Below are 22,267 nucleotides of genomic sequence, written 5' to 3'. Positions count from 1 at the left end.
TTTTCGATGCTTCAAGAGATTATCCAACTGATGTCACATATGGACTACTCTGATGATGCTTTTATTAGCTTTCTGGACTAACCCTTTAACATAATGCTGATTAAAGAGTAGACATATACAATACAATTTTCAGTGATAAACCCATGCTTAAAATGAATAATTCTTCTGTTAATAACCCTCTGTCAATCCAACTGTCCCTGGCCGGGGATACACAAATACAGAAGTATAATCTGTATTTTTTCATTATCCAGATCCAGGTAACATATAATAACGACATTGTAACAAAACTATTGTTAAATATCACCATTCGCATGTACACATTATAGTTAAGCAAGAAAATTTCAGTAAAGCAAGGATCTTCTTAAACTTTAATACATACCTTTTACTGAACGTCTGTGCAAGTGACATGACGATTATGTATGGAGCTAGAAATATGACTAAATGATCTGAATTTGAATTGTATAAATCTGAATTATTGACAAGTGTAATCTAACAAAATTGAATATTATGTTGCATTTTACATAGTTCTGAATTTGAATTTTTTTAAATGTTGAATATAGAACCTTTGAAATTGAACACATGAAATGTTTTTATGTCGAAATTGTTTAGACATGTATTTTCAAACAGCAGATATTTTGTTCTGAATTAATCGACTGGAAATATTCAGTTTTTGAAAATACAGATTCAAGATTTCAGATGAAGAAGAAATTCAGATCATCAAATTCAATGTTCTAAAATTCAGATCATCAAATTCAATATTCTAAAATTCAGATCATCAAATTCAATATTCTAAAATTCAGATCATCAAATTCAATATTCTAAAATTCAGATCATCAAATTCAATATTCTAAAATTCAGATCGCAGAAATTCAATATTCTAAAATTCAGATCGCAGAAATTCAATATTCTAAAATTCAGATCGCAGAAATTCAGATCTTACAGAAAGTAGGCCAGAGGTCATCAGGGAAGAGTAAAGGATGTCAGAAAAATCCAACGGAGCACCATCTGATCATTTCATTTCCTATTTGTAATGGAATAAAGAGAAAAGATCAAACAACCCCTTTACTTGTTTGTTTATTTTAGATTAATGCACAGAAAAACAGATTTTGGCTAGATTTCTCATTTTTCGTGTGGTTTACCACACAATTAAATAAGGTTGGGTACTGATTAATATTTTATATATCAGATAAACATTTTTTTTCTGTGAAACGGGTTAAGTTGCACAGAAAAGTTGCCTGATCTAGGACCTGCCCAGTACAGTTTAAGAAGCGGTAGTCTTCTACTGCTATAAGACTACTATTTTGTTGAACAGACCTGGGCTGAATCTGAAATCGCCCCCTATACCCTCAATACCTTTCAAAATCCGGCCTATCAGGTAGAGTACAGAGTAAATTTGAATGTACTGTACAGTGTATTGGGGGGATTTTTGGTGGTATAAATATATTGATTTTGAAGTAATATTCTCATCAGTGTTCTATCAGCTTTTACATAGGCCTACTTAGATCTGCATATTTGTGATATTTACCCCAGGGCGTTATGTCATTTTATAAAGGCCATTTTTTAAATCTTATTAAATGTATGCATTTCATGTTCAATTCTTACATTTGATTAATAAATGCAGTTATATTAGTAAGACACTAGGGCTTTTACCAATCAAATTAATTAATTTAAACTGCAAAAATAAAACAGCAATGAATAATGTTATGAGATTGATGTTCTAAATGTTTGAATATACAAATAAAAAAATGCAATGATACTTTTAAACATAAAACTAAACCGCCAATAGGTGGCAGCAAGTGATCGTCTTAATGAGTGAGTCATTGAGTCGTTCATTCAAATGATTCATTCAAAACGCTGATTCATTCAGTTCAAAACACATCGCTGAGTGTTGTTCCTTTGGAACTATATTCGTCGGTGAAATCATAGTTGAAATAGAAAAAAAAGTTTTTTGAGTATAAAATGTAAGTACCTAATAATGAATTATGCTACACAATTCACGATTGCAATGTAGCTATTTGAAATCGTTTAAAATGCTGCTCACTTGTTTTGATTTCTCCACTAATGTCTCACAAAGAGATAGGCAGCGCCAGCCTCAACGCGACTTTGTTACCAGAGATACACTCCATTATCAGTCGCTGTTTACATTGAATATAATAATAAATAAATTATTATCTGGTTATTTTAATGTTTTATTTGTCCTGTCGGGAAAGTAAAACCCTCTTTGATTTGTCCCAGACAAAGATAATGTGGAGCCCTTACAGTCAGCCCTGTGTGTTCATTCATGATTTCTCTCGTGCTGTAAAGCGGAGGTGATTGGTTCATGTCATGAGCGCTGCCGTTTGTTTGAACCGAGGGCTACAGTGATCTGTGACTGTCACGCCATAGACTGTTAAAAAATAGGTCTCACATCATTAGAGAATTTCCCATTATTATTGTTAACAACTTCACCCCCCACCCCCAAAAGAAAACTCATCGGATCTACATTCATTCAACTCCTTCAAGTTAACTGTATTAGTGGACTGAAGTAGGGTATAGTGAGGGTTTAGGGGGGCGATTTTGGATTCAACCCTGGAGAACGACAGATGACGTCAAATGCTGAGATTTTCTTCACTAATCGGCGATTTGTAAATCACGCACGAAAAATGAGAAATCTAGCCAAAATCTGTTTTTCTGTGCATTAATCTAAAATAAACAAAAAAGTAAAGGGGTTGTTTGATATTTTCTCTTTATTCCATTACAAATAGGAAATGAAATGATCAGATGGTGCTCCGTTGGATTTTTCTGATATCCTTTACTCTTCCCTGATGACCTCTGGCCTACTTTCTGTAAGATCTGAATTTCTGCGATCTGAATTTCAGAACATTGAATTTGATGATCTGAATTTTAGAATATTGAATTTGATTATCTGAATTTTAGAATATTGAATTTGATTATCTGAATTTTAGAATATTGAATTTCTGCGATCTGAATTTTAGAATATTGAATTTCTGCGATCTGAATTTTAGAATATTGAATTTGATGATCTGAATTTTAGAATATTGAATTTGATGATCTGAATTTTAGAATATTGAATTTGATGATCTGAATTTTAGAATATTGAATTTGATGATCTGAATTTTAGAACATTGAATTTGATGATCTGAATTTCTTCTTCATCTGAAATCTTAAATCTGTATTTTCAAAAACTGAATATTTCCAGTCGATTAATTCAGTAAAAAAATATCTGCTGTTTGAAAATACATGTCTAAACAATTTCAACATAAAAACATTTCATGTGTTCAATTTCAAAGGTTCTATATTCAACATTTTAAAAAATTCAAATTCAGAACTATGTAAAATGCAACATAATATTCAATTTTGTTAGATTACACTTGTCAATAATTCAGATTTATACAATTCAAATTCAGATCATTTTGTCATATTTCTAGCTCCATAATTATGTGGCAATAATTAACTTTAACGACGTAACACATTCCCTATGTCACAGTGTATTTTGAATGTTTGCACTTGAAGAGATTTTATTATTTATTTATTTATTTTTTACGTTGGCTCTTTATGTGTCTGTAGCCCTTGGCTTGCATATCATATGAAGTTATCTGTGAGATGTACAGCTCAGACTCTGACTACACCGCTCCAGCAGAGGGTGCTGTTGTTGCCACACTAGATGACGGTGTTTCTGAAAAGGTCAACTCTATTAAAAAAGGAATGTTGAAAACTTTGCTGGCTCTTTCTCCTTGTCTAACTTTCTTCCTCCCTTCCATCTCCCTGTTTGGGTAGTGAGTTAGATAGATTGCGGGGGTGTTGCGGCAGCTCTATCATATTTAATGGGGCATGTCTGCTCAGCCTCACAGTACTCTGCATGATCCCTCCACCCCAACCCTCTGCTGCTATCCTCTCTTCCCTTTTCACAGACATCCATCATTCTTTTTTAAATCTCTCATCCTCCTATTCTTTCTCATCTTATGAGCAAATCAGATCATATGTCAGTGAAGAAAGATGCTCCTCTGCCAAACATACGAACTGTAACTTTTATATAAGCTTACCCAGTTTGCCTGCTGCGAGTCGATGATCGAGGTTTAATGGGAAGATCTTATTCACAGCCACATTTGCACAAAATGCAGTTTGCGGCTGGTTCCACTCCAGTGCTCCTGAGGACACGCAGGCTCATGTGCGCTACGCCAGCCAGGCACATTGCCTTGGCAACATCTAATGGCTGTCATCTCGGCGGTGTCACTGCGATGATGGGATTAGATTAGATTAAGTTATGCTGATTTTCCGGAACATAGACACACACAACACTGGAAGCTGACAGTTTGTTTTAGAGGTGTTTCTTGTGATTGCTACCTTACATTTGAGTCACTGACCTAAAAGGCGAGCCCATCAGTGTGAGATGAGAATTAAAGACATTTTTTTCTTGCTTGCTTATTTATTTATTTATTTATTTATTGTGCGTGAAAAAAAAAATGCTGTGAATAACATGGATCTGTGATATCTTTGTAGATTTGTAATACTTTTGCTTTGCTTGCATTTTGGGGATTATTATTATTATTATTATTATTATTATTATTATCAAAGTAGTATTAATTATCAAATACAAATAGTATATAATCTTTATATTCAATATTTTTGATGACTGCATAAAATAATTACAAAAAAATCTATTTTTTTTTCTACCAAGTGCAAATTGCTTGCCTTGTTGACAAGTGCTATCTGCACTAGCTCCGCCTAACAATGCCTGGTTGAGCCAGACACGTTTCAACGTCTGCGGTGGTGTAGTCAGTCGAACGCAAGATCATAGATCTAGGTTTTGACGCGATCGTCCCAGGCTTGAATCCATCTTTTGCCAAGCTAAATCTTTTTCCTTTTCCCGTCACACATCATATTGGAAAGGCATTTATTTTTAAATAAAAATGAAGAAAATGTTCTAAAAGGAGACATAAAGTGCCTAATGAAGTGTTTAAAAATAATAAAAATAAAAAAATGGACCCAGTGAATGGACCCATTCAAACAACTCAATTTCTGTGTTTGTCCATTTTCAACCCAACTTGGGTTGTTTTTAACCCAGCATTTTTAGAGTGTATTTATTGGGTAGGAATAGGGTGTAGGGAGGGCTTTTTTTGTCCCATTAAGGCAGGATCCATTTTATATTTTTAATAAATATACTCTGTTTAAACTGCATCTAATTAGGCTACTATTTACACATATTGCAAATAACTGCTACTTTTGCATAGGGAAAATAGAGATGTATATTTTACTTTCACTAAGTATGCTATTTCCCTTAGTAAATAGCATTTACAGCTATTTTCTCTTGGTGTAAATAGAATATATATATATATATATATATATATATATATATATATATATATATATATATATATATATATATATATATATATATATATATATATATATATAGGATTTACGTTGTGTTAAAATGTTCATATTGAAAACGTGTTTTAATGTAGAATTATTTCCATAAAGGATGTAATCAAATATCCAAAATTGAAGCAGGCCAAATGGAATGATTTAAAAAAACAAACAACCATATTGATTGACCACTAATCTGAGCTAAACAATGTATATGGTGGTCCCTGCTCTCTATTGATTTGTGCATGTTTGTGTTTGTGACAGGATTTTAACCACAGTTGGTTCAGAGTTTGACTTACGAACATTACGGGCCGTCCGAGTGCTGAGACCCCTCAAACTGGTGTCAGGAATCCCAAGTAAGTATTTGGCGGTACAGAACACTTTGACACTGTTTGTTCAGATATGAAGACAATCTCAATCTTTCCAAATATAACCAAATCTGGTTCTCCCTTTAGGTCTTCAAGTAGTATTAAAGTCCATAATGAAGGCCATGGTTCCCCTTCTTCAGATTGGACTGCTGCTCTTCTTTGCTATCGTTATGTTTGCCATCATCGGCGTAGAGTTCTACATGGGAAAGTTCCACTTCACCTGCTTTAATTTGGAGACAGGTTAGTCTACTTCCTGTTGTTTTTGTTTTTTTCTTCTTTTTATCAAAGTCAAATTTCCTAACAGAGTGTGATGATGCAAAGCGTATTATGAGAGGACCCAGGAGATGAATCTTACAGCCACTGTAGTCAGAGACGTTTTTAAAGCACACCATCTCAAAACATCCCTTTGTAGCACACATGAAAAAACTAATTGAGGTTGTCCAAGAAAAGAAACTCCTTATTAGATTTTATTGAAGAATGAAGATAATAAAGACACTCTTGCAGCAAGAAACCCACACTGATACCACAATAAAAATAAACTAAATCTGAACACACACTTTACACAAAATTATTTTTACTTGCTACAGTAAAGCTAGACAAAACCTTATTCTGATCAGAGGTCATCTCAGGCTCTTCCTTTTTGCTTATGCAAATTTCCTCCACCTGCCTTGCTCTTCACTGACTGATATTTACCCACAAAACTGCTGTTTCATGTGTGGCGAGGTACACTTTGTGTTTTATCTCTCCTTTTCTCTTTTTTTCTGTCTCCCAATGAAAACATTAACTTTAGAGGTTCATTATCATTAGTGTTTCATTGTGCTCTGATGTGTAAGTACATTGACGTTTCCTCCCCGAAACCAGTTAAGCGTAAACCCCGTCCTGCAGCTAATTTACAACCAATTGCAGCTCAGTCACAGTTACCTGTCAAGAAAAAAAGGGTACTTAAAAAATATGCTACATAGAAAATATATTATAATTAGAGTAAGTATATATATATATATTAGAGCTGTCAATCAATACAATTTTCAATCGCAATTAATCACACACTTGTCTTAAAAGCATTGGCCATTTATCTCATTAAACATATAACTTTTGTCATCATTTACTATCTATCTATCTATCTATCTATCTATCTATCTATCTATCTATCTATCTATCTATCTATCTATCTATCTATCTATCTATCTATATATCTATCTATCTATCTATCTATCTATCTATCTATCTATCTATCTATCTATCTATCTATCTATCTATCTATCTATCTATCTATCTGTCTATCTATCTATCTATCTATCTATCTATCTATCTATCTATCTATCTATCTATCTATCTATGTATCTATCTATCTATCTATCTATCTATCTATCTATATATATATATATATATATATATATATATATATATATATATATATATATATATATATATATATACTTATAAATCATGGAGGAGTCTGAAATTGCCATCGTAGGTGCATGTCCACTGTGAGAGAAATAATCTAAAAAAAAAAGTATTTAAACACCTGGGAAAATCAATGTTAATATTTGGTACAGTAGCCTTTGTTTGCAATTACAGAGGTCAAACGTTTCCTGTAGTTTTTCACCAGGTTTGCACACACTGCAGGATTATCTAGCTCCCTTCAAAGATTATCTATTGAGTTTAGGTCTGGAGACTGGCTAGGCCACGCCAGAACCTTGATATGCTTCTTACAGAGACACTCCTTGGTTGTGTGCTTCGGTTCATTGTCATGTTGGAAGACCCAGCCTCGACCCATCTTCAATGCACTAACTGATGGAAGGTGGTTGTTCCCCAAAATCTTGCAATACATGGCCCCGGTCATCCTCTCCTTAATACAGTGCAGTCGCCCTGTCCCATATGTAGATAAACACCCCCAAAGCATGATGCTACCACCTCCATGCTTCATAGTAGGGATGGTGTTTTTGGGATGGTACACATCATTCTTCTTCCTCCAAACACGTTTATTGGAATTATGACCAAAAAGTTCTATTTTGGTTTCATCTGACTACATGATTTTCTCCCATGACTCCTCTGGATCATCCAAACGGTCATTGGCAAACTTAAGATGGGCATGGACATGTGCTGGTTTAAGCAGGGGAACCTTCCGTGCCATGCATGATTTCAAACCATGACGTCTTAGTGTATTACCAACAGTAACCTTGAAAAGGGTGGTCCCAGCTCTTTTCAGGTCATTGACCAGCTCCTCCCGTGTAGTTCTGGGCTGGGCTATATTGCATGGAACCCCAGTCTGAGGGAGACTGACAGTCATGTTTAGCTTCTTCCATTTTCTAATGATTGCTTCAACAGGGGACCTTTTTTCACCAAGCTGCTTGGCAATTTCCCTGTAGCTCTTTCTAGCCTTATGGAACAATGTTGTACAATTTTGTCTCTAGTGTCTTTGGACAACTCTTTGGTCTTCACCATGTTAGTAGTCGGAATTCTAGCCGATAGACAGGTGTTCAAATACTTATTTGCAGCTGTATCATACAAATAAATAGTAAAAAAAATCATATATTGTGATTTCTGGATTTTTTTTAGATTATGTTTCTCCCAGTGGACATGCACATACGATGACAATTTCAGACTCCTCCATGATTTCTAAGTGGGCGAACTTAAATAAGAACTTAAAAAATAGCAGGGTGTTCAAATACTACATAGACCCCAATGTAACCCATGGAAAAAAAAAAAAAGAGAATAAAGCGTTACAGAATTCACAGTGTATAGTGTGTGTACAGAGCAACAACAATGAGATTGTTTGCATTTTAGATCAAGCTGCAAAACCTGGAAACAGGACCACACAGAGACGCCAAAAACTCCTAACTCAACCGCTTTGACTGCATAAACCTACGATTACTAATCACAACAACATACACATGATAAATCAAACACTGATTGAATGCTACGAGTGATCAGTGATGTTCTCTGTGCATCAATATATCAGACTCTCACGCACTTACTGTGCGATTCCTGTACGCCACCAAAATTGCGCTTTTCAGAAACAATCGCAGAATACGACAGAGCTCGTGTTTTAAATCAAAGCACACACTGTAATGAATAATTAACTAAAAACGCAAAGTGAGTTTCTGTTCTCTCTGATATGTCTGGTGTAATCAGCCTGGCCTCACTAGTGCTGTTTTGGACTGAATTTGATTACTGGATCATATCACTGAAAAGCTTCCCAGAGACTAACGGCTTAAAGTGGCGTGATCACAAACAGAGAAGCAGAATCGAGTTCACGAGTTAGAATGGAAATTTTCAACACGATCACATGGTAATGCGTATCAATATGAGTATGAGTGTGCAATGTCGTGGAATGTATACAGCAAAATGAGTTTCACGTGCATATGATATGCACTTTATGTTGTGTATATGAAACTCTTTTAGGTATGATGGGGGCGGGGGGTTGTGCGTAATACACCATAAAGTGTGTAGTCTATCACATGCACGCGAAAAACTGCGTACCATATGCACGGCAAAACTAATTTTAGAAAAATGAGTACAAAGCTTTTACTAAAGCTTTTCATTTCAGATAAATACTGTTCTTTTGAAATTTCTATTCATCAAAAAATTACTAAAAAGCATTTTTTTACAACTGTTTTAACATTGATATAATTATCATAAATGTTTCTTGAGCAGTAAATCGTCATATTACAATGATTTTTGAAGGATCATGTGACACTGGAGACTGGGGTAATGATGCTCAAAATTCAGCTTTGCATCACAGCACAGGAATAAATTACATTTTAAAATATATTCAAATAGAAAACAGTTATTTTATATTTGAATAATATTTCACAATATTACCGCTTTTTTGTATTTCTAATAACATAAATGCAGCCTTGGTGAGCGGAAGAGACTTCTTTAAAAACATTTAAATAATCTTACCGTTTTAAAACTTTTGACTGGTAGTGTATACAAAATTTCTGGCTTAATAATGATAACTTTGTACTTTAGTACAATTACAACATAAATGTTGTCTATTTAATTTCTATACCAAAACGTATCCATTATAATATTGCTTTTGATATTTTTCTGAAGAGCTTGGGGAGCAAATGTGTTTCTATTGTAACCACACAGCACGGCTCTTGAAGATGAGGACATAAGCCCTGTTGTTGCAGCTGGAGGCTATTTTTTTGTGTGCGTGCACATGTTTGTGTATTTATGTACTATATTTCGGTGTCCATGGTGTGAGGGATCTTGACAGGTTGTTAATGTAATATGTGTGTATGAGTTATTTCAGTTCGACACAGTGCGTGTAATTAGCTTGTGTCGGTAATGAGGTTTCCAATAAGAAGCTGAGCTGCTAACATGTGCTCAGCTGCTGCCTGCTTCACCCCTCAATCAGAAACATCAGCAGGTGATATGCCTCAGAGAGAAAGGGTGTGTGTGTGTGTGTGTGTGTGTGTGTGTGTGTGTGTGTGTGTGTGTGTGTGTGTGTCTCCAACCAGTTTGGAAAGGGTGGTTGCAGTAATTTTCCCTTTAGATGGGTAATGGTTAGTGATTTAAGCCTATGTGCATGATTCTTTTCTGTTTGTTTGTTCAGGAGAAAAGGTTGGGGATTACCCGTGTGGTGTAGAGTCTCCCTCAAGAAAGTGTCCCGATGGAACAAAATGCATGGAGTACTGGAAAGGGCCCAACTTCGGCATCACAAATTTCGATAACATCCTCTTCGCCATCCTCACAGTCTTCCAGTGCATCACTATGGAAGGATGGACTGATGTGCTATATTATGTGAGTTGCTATTAAAGTATTTTAAAGGAATGTACACGTGAAGAATGGAAATGTTGTAATTTTTATTATTATTCTTTCTTATCCTCATTATTTTCTTTCTTCTATAATCCAAACATACAATCAATCAATCAATCAATCAACTTTATTTATATAGCGCTTTTACAAGGGCGATTGTTTCAAAGCAGCTTCACAGTGTTAAACAGGACAATATTGCAACAAAATTTGATTAGGCTCTACAGTCGTTCTGGAGAAAACAGTGATGTTATCAGCTTATTTTCATTTATCATATAGCGACAATGTTTGCAGATCAGTATTATAGTTTATAGAATTAAATAAGACCTGATTTTATTTTTATATTTAGTTGCATAACTTATCATCATTTTAGTGTCCCCAACTGAGCAAGCCAAGCCAAAGGCCACAGTGGCAAGGAACCAAAACTCCATCAGGGCATGATAGAGAAAAACCTTGGGAGAAACCAGGCTCAGTCGGGTTTGGAGATGTGGAGACAAGGAGTGAGGCTAAATGTTTGGGCAGCTATTTTACTTAAAATGGTAGATGGTAAATTATCATGCCAAATGGCAAAAAAAGAAAAAAAAAATATTATAGAAGTATTCCATTAGATATATGAACTAGGTTCCAAGTTTTCTGAGGTAATATATAGGCTGCGAAAGATTTGGCGTGATTTGTTGCCTTACTGCTCTATGAGCCAATGGTTTCAGAGAGGCTTCTGAGCCAGCATAACAGTCTAATGATCTTTAGTACAACAAAATAGAGCTTTGTTTTCTGCAGAACTGCTTTATAGAAGAAAATAACTAATTGAATAATTGATGACCTTTACAATGGAGCTGAATCAACACAGAACTAACTTCAGCTGAACAATGACACTGTTCTCTTTTAGAACTGCAGAACAGCTGAAATTAACTAAATGAATAATTTTAATGTTAACACTGTAAAGCTGCTTTGAAACGATCTGTATTGGACAAAGTACTATATATATAAAGGTAAAGGTGAGAGCTTTAGTGAAAACAAAGCAAATATTTACATCCCACAATAGCAATGTGTAACTAGAGATTAAGTCAAAAGTTAGAAGAAGAAAAAAAACTGCATTTATACACAAACTGACTGCTAAACCACAACTTTCTAATCAAATTGTCTATTTACACCAACTGCAAATATCCTGTTGGCAAAGGCTGTTTACACTAACTCCATCCTCCACTGTCTGATTGAGCCAGACAAAAATACAAAATCTCATTCACGACACACACAACCTGAGGATGGATTCACCTTTTTTTCAAACTCCTTTTCCTCCCTTTTCCCAATGCGTATCATCTTGCAGAGGAGCTAATTTTAACTCTTTCCCTACCATTGACAGAAATTTAGGCTTTCTGTGTTTTCACTGTTATATGGTGCGCTATGACACATCTTCTGAAAGAGTACCGAATCTCCGGATACAAAAATGGTCGGAAAGGAAGCAGAACAAGCGATAGCAAGTAGATGCATGTGTAAAATAACACGATCATCAACATTCAACATTATATAAATCAAAACTGCCCAATGTTACCAAATTAAATGTCAACCCACGGTGAGCTATAAGCTGATCTGGGTGTAAAAACATGATTTTCTCTGCCTTTTGCCCCAAATTTAGCTTTTTTATGCAACTTACCCACAAGTGTTACCCACAAAATAATGTATTGAGCTAGAATAAAACAGTTGTATGTCTAAATGCAGAGAGTCTATGTTCTTTCTATTGATATGCCTGTTCAGATATTCATACAACAAAATATTCTGGGGGGCATGAACATTTTGTGAATATGATCAAATATGCTGGCGGTGGCATGGACGTCCACAGAGCGTCTATGGGCAGTCCGATTTTTTTGTCTGTATGGAACAACAGCTTATGCACATCGTGACTGTAGAGATACTAGTGATGTATTATACACTGTTTGAAGAATGATACAAATCAACACACTATTCCAAGAACAGTTTTATTTTATTTTAGAACAAAGCAGATTATCATTCTCCATTGCTTTAGTTCTTGTTCTTGTTCTAAACTTTGCATCTTCTTCTATCCTTCCAATAGCCTAGAAATCTAGACGCACCCTAGCGGCAGCAAATTTAATCTGCCTGCGAGTGTCGTCTAGCAACTCTCAATACCCTTCTGAGCTGTATTCCCCTAACTCTTGCCGGTCTAATCACGTCGTGTATATTAGAGTCGGTGGGCGGGGCCATAATGACGACGGCCGAGTTGCGTTTGCGTGCTTCTAGTAAACACAGAAACTGGCGAACACCGGTCTTTCGAATCAGCTTTGACCGCGATTCTGGAAGACTTGGAGTTACGCTTTTCTCTGAGAAAAGAACAAAGAACGGCAATGAAGTCTTTCTTAAAAAGGGAAGATGTGTTCGGGGTTTTACTGACCGGATACGACGAATGTTTATCAACGAGCTCTGTTTCACCTTCGTTGCTCTGGTTGGTGTAGCGCTATCCTATCACGTGCAGAGGGAGTTGACAGACAACCGTTTATTCCACCCCTCAGATTGAGCCGTCAATGGTGAGTTTCCAGACCAAACATCTTGATGTGGGTCTGGCTTGTCAGGCTATCCTTCCAAGTGAATATCCTGTAAATACCATGACTCTCTGACACCTTCCAGGGTAAAGAAAAGCAGCTATATTGCGCATGTATCAAACTTGTCCATTCGCACTCATCTGCACGTTGATTTAACTTTAAAAGCTGTTCAAAAGAAAGAAATTTAATTGTACAAAAATGGCTCTAAACTGGACTAAAAAGGTCAAATAGATTACAAAAATTGCTGCAGCGATAGGGGGGAGATCACTAAATATTGGCCTAATGGTGACGGTAAACTTAAAAAAAAAAAAAAAAAAATATATATATATATATATATATATATATATATATATATATATATATATATATATATATATATATATATATGGCTCACAAGTCGTATGCGCTTTTTATGGTCTTTTTATGTCATTTTGGACCTTGGCATGAATCACCATCACAAAATGACATTTTGTGATCATATTTTCGATGCGTTGAAAGTATTGTAAGCATTGTAAGAAAATTATACTTTTTTGGGACATGATGGCGATTAAACAATGACATAATTTTCATTTTTAAGTTAACTCTTTAACCTCACACACACATAAACACACATGCATTTATAGACGCACTGCAAAAATGCTCTTCTTATTTAGTTTTTAGTTTATTCTTGTTTCCATTCCAAGTATGTGGGCGGCAGTGGTTCAGTGGTTCATGTATGTTCATGTCTACAAACCGGAAGGTTGGTGGTTCAGTCCCCGGTTCCACCTGACCAAATGTCGAGGTGTCCATGAGCAAGACACCTAACCCTAGCTGCTCCCGGCGAGCTGGATGGCGCCTTGCATGGCAGACACCGCCGTCGGTGTATGAATGAGTGTATGAATGGGTGAATGTGAGGCAATATGTAAAGTGCTTTGGATAGACATAGGGTCTGTTGAAAGCACTATATAAATGCAGTCCATTTACCATTTACAAGTATCTAAAAATTCTTAAATCAAGATGCATTTACTAGATAAGTAAAATTACATAAGATATTTTTTCTTGTTTTCTGGAGAGAAAAATATCAAAATGAAGTGAGTTTTTGCTTAAAACAAGCAAACTCATCTGCCAATAGGGGGAGAAAAATAATCTTGTAAGTAAGTGCATCTTGATTTAAGGATTTTTCGATATTTAGACTAGAAACAAGACAAAATGACTAAGTAAGAAGAGCATTTTTTTGCAGTGCGTGCACAGTGTGGAATGTTGATGTGATATATTCTGTGTGTAATCTCAGAGGCTTTTCTTTGTTTCTGCATTTTATTTTGTGTTTTAGAACGTCTGACAGTCTGTGTTCTGCTTGTCTGAGTGTTGAGCTCTGGAGACTTTCTGTAAAGGTGCTCAAATCTGTGTGTGTCTGTGGATGGGAGTACTAAGTGGAGGAGCAGAAAGAAGCTTGCTTAGTTTAATTACAGACAGTTAAATATGCAAAGGAATATGTTAATAATTTATGATATGCAGGAATTTCACACTTATAGAAAACCCTACTACGGCAATTTGTTTTTACCACAGGCCAGTCATTATAGAGATATCACATTCAGGATAGATGCTGGCATGGACGGAACTGTCTCAGTAGCGCTTCCAGGGATAGTAGTATAAACCCTGCTGAGTGACAGCAAAGACAGACTGCTGTAGTTTCACCTGCTCCCCTTCTCCTCACAGTTTACAAATGCGTACAGAGCATCAGACTGCCAGAACACGGTGTGGGGCAACATATGCCACCCTGTTCCCACACCACTCCTCCTCCCGCCACAGACTGAAACGAGAATTATGCTAAGCTGAACTCAAACTGTAGGCTGCCAACCTGTTCCTGTCATATGTGGAGGCCTGCTGGTTATGCTGATACCCTCTCTCTTTCTCACACTTTCACCCACCCATCTTCTAACACAGCTCTTGCGCCACCTCAATTTCTAGAATCCCAACCATCATGGAACCTCTTAAACGAACAATTGGAATTGCAATATTGGGGCAAACTATGCTGTTTAATTACACTCAATGTTTTTCATCGATACTTGTTTTTAGTAATGCGTGAAGTACGTTTTTTGCAGCAAGTGTTTATGCTTGCTTAAACTAAGCAACATGATTTTTCCACCACAATACATATTTTATTTTATATTTATCGTATAAATATATATAATAATAATAATAATAATAATAATAATAATAATAATAATAATAATAATAATAATAATACAATTTATTTAATTATGTAAGTACATGATTTTAATGATCTTATTTTTATTTTATTATTGATATTTGAAGTATGTCTGTAAATTATAATAAATCTTTTTTTTTTAAATTACAGGAAGACATAAAAAATGTGTCAACACTTTTGCTTTAAAATGATGGCATGCATGGCTTATTATTACTAATTAACTTTTTTGAGAATTTATTTTTTAAATACACATTTTGCAAGTGTAAATTAAAACATTTTTTTCATTAAATGTTAAAAATGTCTGTAAAGTAAGCAGTATTATTTTAAATATTATACATTTTTACATATATAAATTAATAATTGTTTTCATTAAATGTTTGATTTTTCTTAGAAAGAAAAATGTATACAGTTTGAAATTAATCTATATTTAATCTATATATACAAATCTTTAACACGTTTTCAGGAAAAAGATTGCTTGCAGGTCTATATTACTGTTATCAGAATGTACTTTATAACCCATTCTTACTGATGTTTGTGACAAATCTTGCAATTGTGACAAATTTTCTAAGCAGTTACATCATTTTACCCAACTAAAAATAAAGTTGACCGAAGGTTTCGCAATCATCTATTACTAAAAACAAAACACAAACAGATGCTTCCTTTCTAGGTTTTTGGAACAGAGCAACTCTCTGCTCTTTCTTCACTCTTTCTTATTAAGTACAATAAACCTTTTCACCAGGCAACTTTAGCACAGCCTGTGTGTACAATATGTGTGAGTGTATCTGATTAGCATGGGCTTGAGGGTCACATGACCTCTCAAAGTGCATTGGTGGCCCCTCAGGTATTCCGCGAGGCCTTTAAAAACAGCCAGTGTTCTCAGAATACTGTAAAAACACGTCTCTGGGAGACCATAGCTGGCTTCATCATTTTATTGCCAATTTGTAACTACTGGAGCTTGTACTTTAACTCTTCCTTTTAGCCCGGAGGCTTCAATCCTATTTCACAGAGACTGACTCGTTTATAAAGTAGCTCAGTGCATTTCTTAATCCCTTTGCATTCAAAAGCAAAGACCTATAATTGGTGACAAATAGAGAGTAAATCAATATATGTATTGTTCATTATTTGCATTTAGATGTTCAATTAGAATTTTACTTTTCTGCACTGCTGTGTTATACAGAAATATTTAAATATAATTTGCTAAAAAGAAACTTAAAGGGTTAGTTCACCCAAAAATGAAAATTATCCCAAGATTTATCCTAGAGTCATCCTAGGTGTATATGACATTCTTCTTTCAGACGAACACTATCAGAGTTATATTAAAAATAACCTGGCTCTTCTAAGCTTTATAATGGCACTGACTTTTCTGTTAAGTCCATAAAAGTGCATCTATCCATCATGTAACTGCTCCACACGGCTCCGGGGGGTTAATAAGGGGCCTTCTGAAGTGAAGTGATGTGTTTGTCTAAGAAAAATATCCATATTTGAAACTTTATAAAGTAAACTATCTAGCTTCCAGCAAATTGCCTTCTGTATTCAACTTGTGAAAATGTATAGTGCCTGTGCCTCAGTTCAAAATGCTTACGCTTCGTCAGACGTAGTCTCGACAGTCACTGCCATTATAAAGCTTGGAAGAGCCAGGACATTTTAATATAACTCTTGTTTGTTTGTCTGAAAGAAGAATGTCATATACACCTAGAATAACTTGAGGGTGAGTAAATCATGGGATAATTTTTTGGGTGAAATAACCCTTTAATGTATAGAAAAAACAAAAGGCATGAAATCCCTCTTACCAATTCAAGGAAACTTGCATTCTTGCAATATGCTGCTTTTTGAGATGCTGTTTATGGTTGGAATGCAGGATGGATCACGCCATGAAATAAGAATAATGGCAGCACTCCATTTTCTAGATTGCATGTCAGAGTAGCTGGAATGTGACTTCTTGGATTTATGTCTTTATAGCGCTGTGAATAATGACAGCACAATGGAATAATGGGATTGTTTGTAATGGATTACACACATAAAGGCTTTCTTTCATATCCCAAATTTTCCCAATGCAGCAAAACTGTGACTGTGTTAGGGAATCATGTTCTAACATTCAAATCATAACAACCGGTTGTGTGCCTTGTCTAAAGTAAAAGGCATTTCTTTATTGAGCATCAATTTGTAGCTCTATAAATGACAGATAGGCAGAGGGCCAGAGGTTAGTGTAAGTTTCTCAACCTAAGGCCACTTTATCCCCACCCATAATGAGCTCCGGCCCAAGCGAGCCAGGGTGGGCGGAGTCCTCTGCTAATGACATGGCACTCCTCATTTCATGCCTGTTAGTTTTATTACCCTCTCGCTGTGCTGGAGATTAATCGCTTTCTGCTTAATTACCAGTGCTGTGTCATGCTTGTTTGGGGATGCTGGTCAGGTCCCATGTAGTGGAACAACACTACCTGTTGGAGATGGGAAATGTATTTCTTTTTTCTTAGCAATACATTTAAATGTGTTTTTATAATTTATAAATTATTTACAGAGTGAAATGACTTTCTATTTATGTCACCATGGTTATAAGCAGAAAACAGTTGTCATTTGTGTTTTAGAGAGCTGTTAAACACTGTTACGACCCTGCCCAGTTTTGTTATTATTCATTAATATTTCATGGTTTAATTTGCACTTGATTGGATTTGTTCAATAAATAATTACAGTGCCACCTGTTTTGAGACTTTCTTGAAATGTGAAATAGAGTGGCATTTAAAATTGAACTAGAAGACTTGATACCCAGGGAGAGACACAGATCAGGCATAACAATACTCCTTCCTAATATTGTATTGGTCCTCCTTTTGCTGCCAAAACAGACCTGACCCTTCGAGGCATGGACTCCACTAGACCCCTGAAGGTGTGCTGTGGTATCTGGCACCAAGATGTTAGCAGCAGATCATTTAAGTCCTGTAAGTTGCGAGACGCGGCCTCCATGGATCAAACTTGTTTGTTCAGCACATCCCACAGATGCTCTATTAGATTGAGATCTGGGGATCACTTTAAACTCGTTGTTGTGCTCCTCAAATCATTCCTGAACCATTTTTGCTTTGTGGCAGTGCACCCTGCTGGAAGAGGCCAGTGAATACCGCTTCCAGGGTCTACAACAATGCTTTGGTTGGTGGTATGTGTCAAAGTAGCATCCACATGTATGGCAGGACTTCCCAGCAGAACATTGCTCAAAGCATCACACTGCCTCCGCTGGCTTACTTTCTAACCATAGTGCATCCTGATGCCATGTATTCCTCAGGTAAGCGGCACACTCGCACCCAGCATTTGACGTGATATAAAAGAAAATGTAATTCATCAGACCAAGCCACCTTATTTAACTGATTCATGGTCCAACTCTGATCTCACTGTTGGCGCTTTCGACTGTGGATAGGGGTCAGCATGGGCACCCTGATTGGTCTTTGGTTATGCAGCCCCATACGCAACAAACTGAGATGAACTGTATATTCTGACCCCCACACATCAGAACCAGCATTAACTTCTTGAGCAATTTGAGCTACAGTAGCTCATCTGTTTGTTCAGACCACACAGGCTAGCCTTCACTCCCCATGTGATGTGCATCAATGAGCCTTGGCCCTGTCATCGGTTCACCACGGTTTCTTCCTTTGACCACTTCCCTTGACCACTTGATCGGTGTATACAGTTAATGATAAACATTTAGTTAAGCTAATATAATGGCTGAAGTTGCATGCAGAAAAAAATTCAGTCTGCAGAAACGAAACAGGAGTGGAAAAAGAAGAACTTTCTGTTTATAATGTACACTTGCAGAAGAATGCTTCCATTGCATAGCATAATTGGTTGCTAGACCTATGTTGACACTGGCATACTTTATGGTAGCACTGTCACTTTCTTCCCTTACATACCTGTCATGTTTTGAGCATACAAGCAAAGGAGCATCTTTGTAATCATAAGCAGAAGTAATAACCCACGTCCTGCTTTGAATGGAATGCAGCATTTACCAAGCAGAAACATGATTGGTTTTACTTTCAATCACTGCTCTTGAAAATTGGATTTTGCAACAAAACAACCCTTGCGAAAGTTCTTGTGTGATTTCTAAAAGTATTTTGAGGAACTAATTTTTGGTGATTATGAAATAATACACTTTTTGATGTTTTCGTTCCAATGGCATCTTTAATTAATCTAAAATCTACCTTCTGGTCAAGCATTTGTAATGTTAATTTGTCTATTAAACTTTCAGCTCCCACCAAGGCAGTAATAAGGTGCCATTTATTGACGTGTGAGAGCATGCTACCCGAAATGAGACATCATGTGGTCAGTAGCCCCATGTGTGACAATTGTTACACTAAAATGTATAGTCAGCCCGCAGCTGTTGTGCTATTCCAGTACCAAGTGTGTGTGTTTCGATGTAATCAGTGTTTTTGCTCTTGTTACTGCAGGCTGAGTCACCAGGCCTCTGTGCACCTTGACCCTGTCAGCCGGTCGTCCTGGGCTGTCAGACCCATCCCAGAGCTCATTAAACGTCTTTAAAAATAGCCTGTTGGGAGCTGGATGGAGGGCAGTCATATTTAGATGCATGCAGCATTGAATCATTTCAGGCTTTTTCCCTTCTTTCTTCTCCCCATTTTTGGATATAATTACTGCGGTAGTGAAAAATATGCATAGATGGAAATGCTTGTGTCTTATTCTCTATCGCCCTGCAATCCGGTTTAAGTACACTGAAGTAATGCTGCACCATATTTAAATTAAGCCGTGGGGTTTCTTTCAATCGTAAATTGCATACTTGTGGGCCCAGAAAGGTGCGGCAGCAAGAGTCATCGAATTATGATCAAATGATCGAGAAAAACATTATATATAGAAATATATCCAGACCCAGACTGCAGTAGAGACACTTTCCGTGTCTTAAAGAGCTGATTCAGGTGTATAAATCACTATATTAGACCGAAGCTCTACAGTCTCATTAAAGCGCACCATATAATTCCTTTAGTGAATGGGGTGCTAAATCAAATAAATTATACATTTTGTTCTTAAAATCTGAATTCACCCCACAGTCTTTATTTTTTCACTATTTTGGCTTGAAGGGAAAAAAAAGAAATATGTTCATTGTATCAGAGGAGTTAATAATGTCGTTTGTGTCTCTTTGACTACGCTAATCTCACATTTATTTACTTGATCTAAATCTTTATTCAGTTGACTGTACATAATGCGAAATAAAGTATTATGATAATCACTGTTTATAGATTAAGGAGAAGAGGTATGTTTGTGTGCAGTGTTTTAAGGAAGTGTTACATGCAGTAGACCAAAGAAGATAATTTGGATCAAGTGCAATGTCACATTGAAACGGATTAAGGGGAATATGATAAATATTTTAAACTCTCTGAAAGTCTAACACCTCTAATACATGATACCAAATATTTGTCTTATTTTGGCATTGATTTATAGTTCAAATGTTTTCAAATTCTTTTGAGGCTGTTAGAAGGAAAGCCCTGTTTGCTTTGCCTTGTGATAAAGAAAATTGGGAGACCTGCTTGGCTGCATTTTCTCTATGTTACTTTTTGTTAAGTAACTCTGGACTTATGTTGTTATTGGACTATCTCAGGTATGCTTCATCTAGCAGAAATGATTGACTTTCATTTGCAAAAGTAGCTGGAGTTTGCTTAAAAACGTTTTAATCCAGTGATGTCTTTCATAACAGGTTCATACATTTCTTGGCAAAACTTTACCTTAAAGGGGACATATCATGAAAAAGACCTTTTCCGTGTTTTAAGTGTTATATTCGGGTCCCTGGTGCATCTACCAACCCAGAAAATGTGAAAAAGGACTACCCAGTAACCTTTTTTTGGAAAGCCTTTCTCTGCAAGCATGTGAATGAGTCGCTCAGATTTCTCTCCACTTCTGATGAAGGGGATCTATTATAATATTACCGCCCCCTTAATCTGCACATTTCCACCCAGGGCGCTGACAGACTGTTCCGTATTAGCATAGTTTCCGCCTCAGTTAGTTGTACACCGTTCGTTATTTTCTCCAAGCTCAAGCATCTTCGGTCCGGTTCGAACTGAACACAGCAAGTTTCTGACATGTTCTATTGTTGTTGCACAATAGTGATCTGTCGTTCATGAATGATTCGTTAATTTTAAACAAATCTTTAATATGACTCGAGAACAACGGGTTGTCCCAGAGAGTGATTTTTTCATTTTGTGTTGACCGTGCATGCACAACTTCCCATATGTTCTGTAAAGGAAAGAGAATTGAGTAGTTCATCTCTGGAGTCTCGGGTTTGAGTCATTCGTTTATCAAGTCCCAGCCCCATAGACAAGGCTATGTAGTCACCGGAAACAGAAAAGATTAGTTCATCTTCAGTCTTCGGTCCGAGTCTCGTCCTTTTGTCACTTGACGTGACCTGGATGTGTCAGCCGTGTTGGGTACAGAAATTAGTTCATTCACAACCTTCGTCACAAGCAACTCGATTTTGTTTGGTCAGAATGGATAGGCATAATAAAAGTTTATTGCCTATGTCTTCTGATGATTTTATAAGTAAGGGATAATGTACACCCAGCCGGTTGTTATCGCAGAATAAACCCTGACAGAGTGATCAGGACTGTCTTGCATCACTCTGAAGGGGTTTATTCTGCATAACAACCGGCTGGGTGTATATTATCTCGCTTATTACACGGCTACTAGTCTCAAATAAATTAGACACAAAATATTGTCTTGAGATTAAATATTTTATTAGCTCTTATGCAAAGCTTCCGAGAAGAAAAACAGTTCCATACTGCTTAAAGCCTTTATCTATTGCTGCTAAATGTTGAAAATGAATGCTGAAAGGGTTAGTTCACCCAAAAATTAAACTAAGCCTATGATTTACTCACCCTCAAGTCATTATAGGTGTATATGACATTCTTCTTTCAGACGAAATACAATCGGAGTTATATTTAAAAAGTCCAGGCTAACGTTAATCCCAGCAGTAGTTGTAACTGTTTTTGAAGTTCATAAAAACTGCAGCTGTCCGTCAAATAACGTGCTACACGCGGCTCCGATGG

The 22,267-nt window shown here is 36.2% G+C and overlaps 1 protein-coding gene across 1 annotated transcript in view; it reads left to right on the top strand.

Annotated features, from left to right (window-relative positions):
- cacna1bb (calcium channel, voltage-dependent, N type, alpha 1B subunit, b) overlaps positions 1–22,267 on the top strand; it is a 185,095-nt gene that overhangs the window by 63,232 nt on the left and 99,596 nt on the right. Inside the window, exons 6-8 of the mRNA XM_067422718.1 lie at positions 5,632–5,723; positions 5,823–5,975; positions 10,300–10,487. Coding sequence (XP_067278819.1) covers positions 5,632–5,723; positions 5,823–5,975; positions 10,300–10,487 — 433 coding nt within the window. The remainder of the gene's footprint in view (positions 1–5,631; positions 5,724–5,822; positions 5,976–10,299; positions 10,488–22,267) is intronic.

This window comes from Pseudorasbora parva, chromosome 18, assembly GCF_024679245.1.
Source record: "Pseudorasbora parva isolate DD20220531a chromosome 18, ASM2467924v1, whole genome shotgun sequence".
NCBI lineage: Eukaryota > Metazoa > Chordata > Actinopteri > Cypriniformes > Gobionidae > Pseudorasbora > Pseudorasbora parva.
Note: the sequence above shows the minus strand (reverse complement) of the source record. Positions and strands in the feature narration are given on the sequence as shown.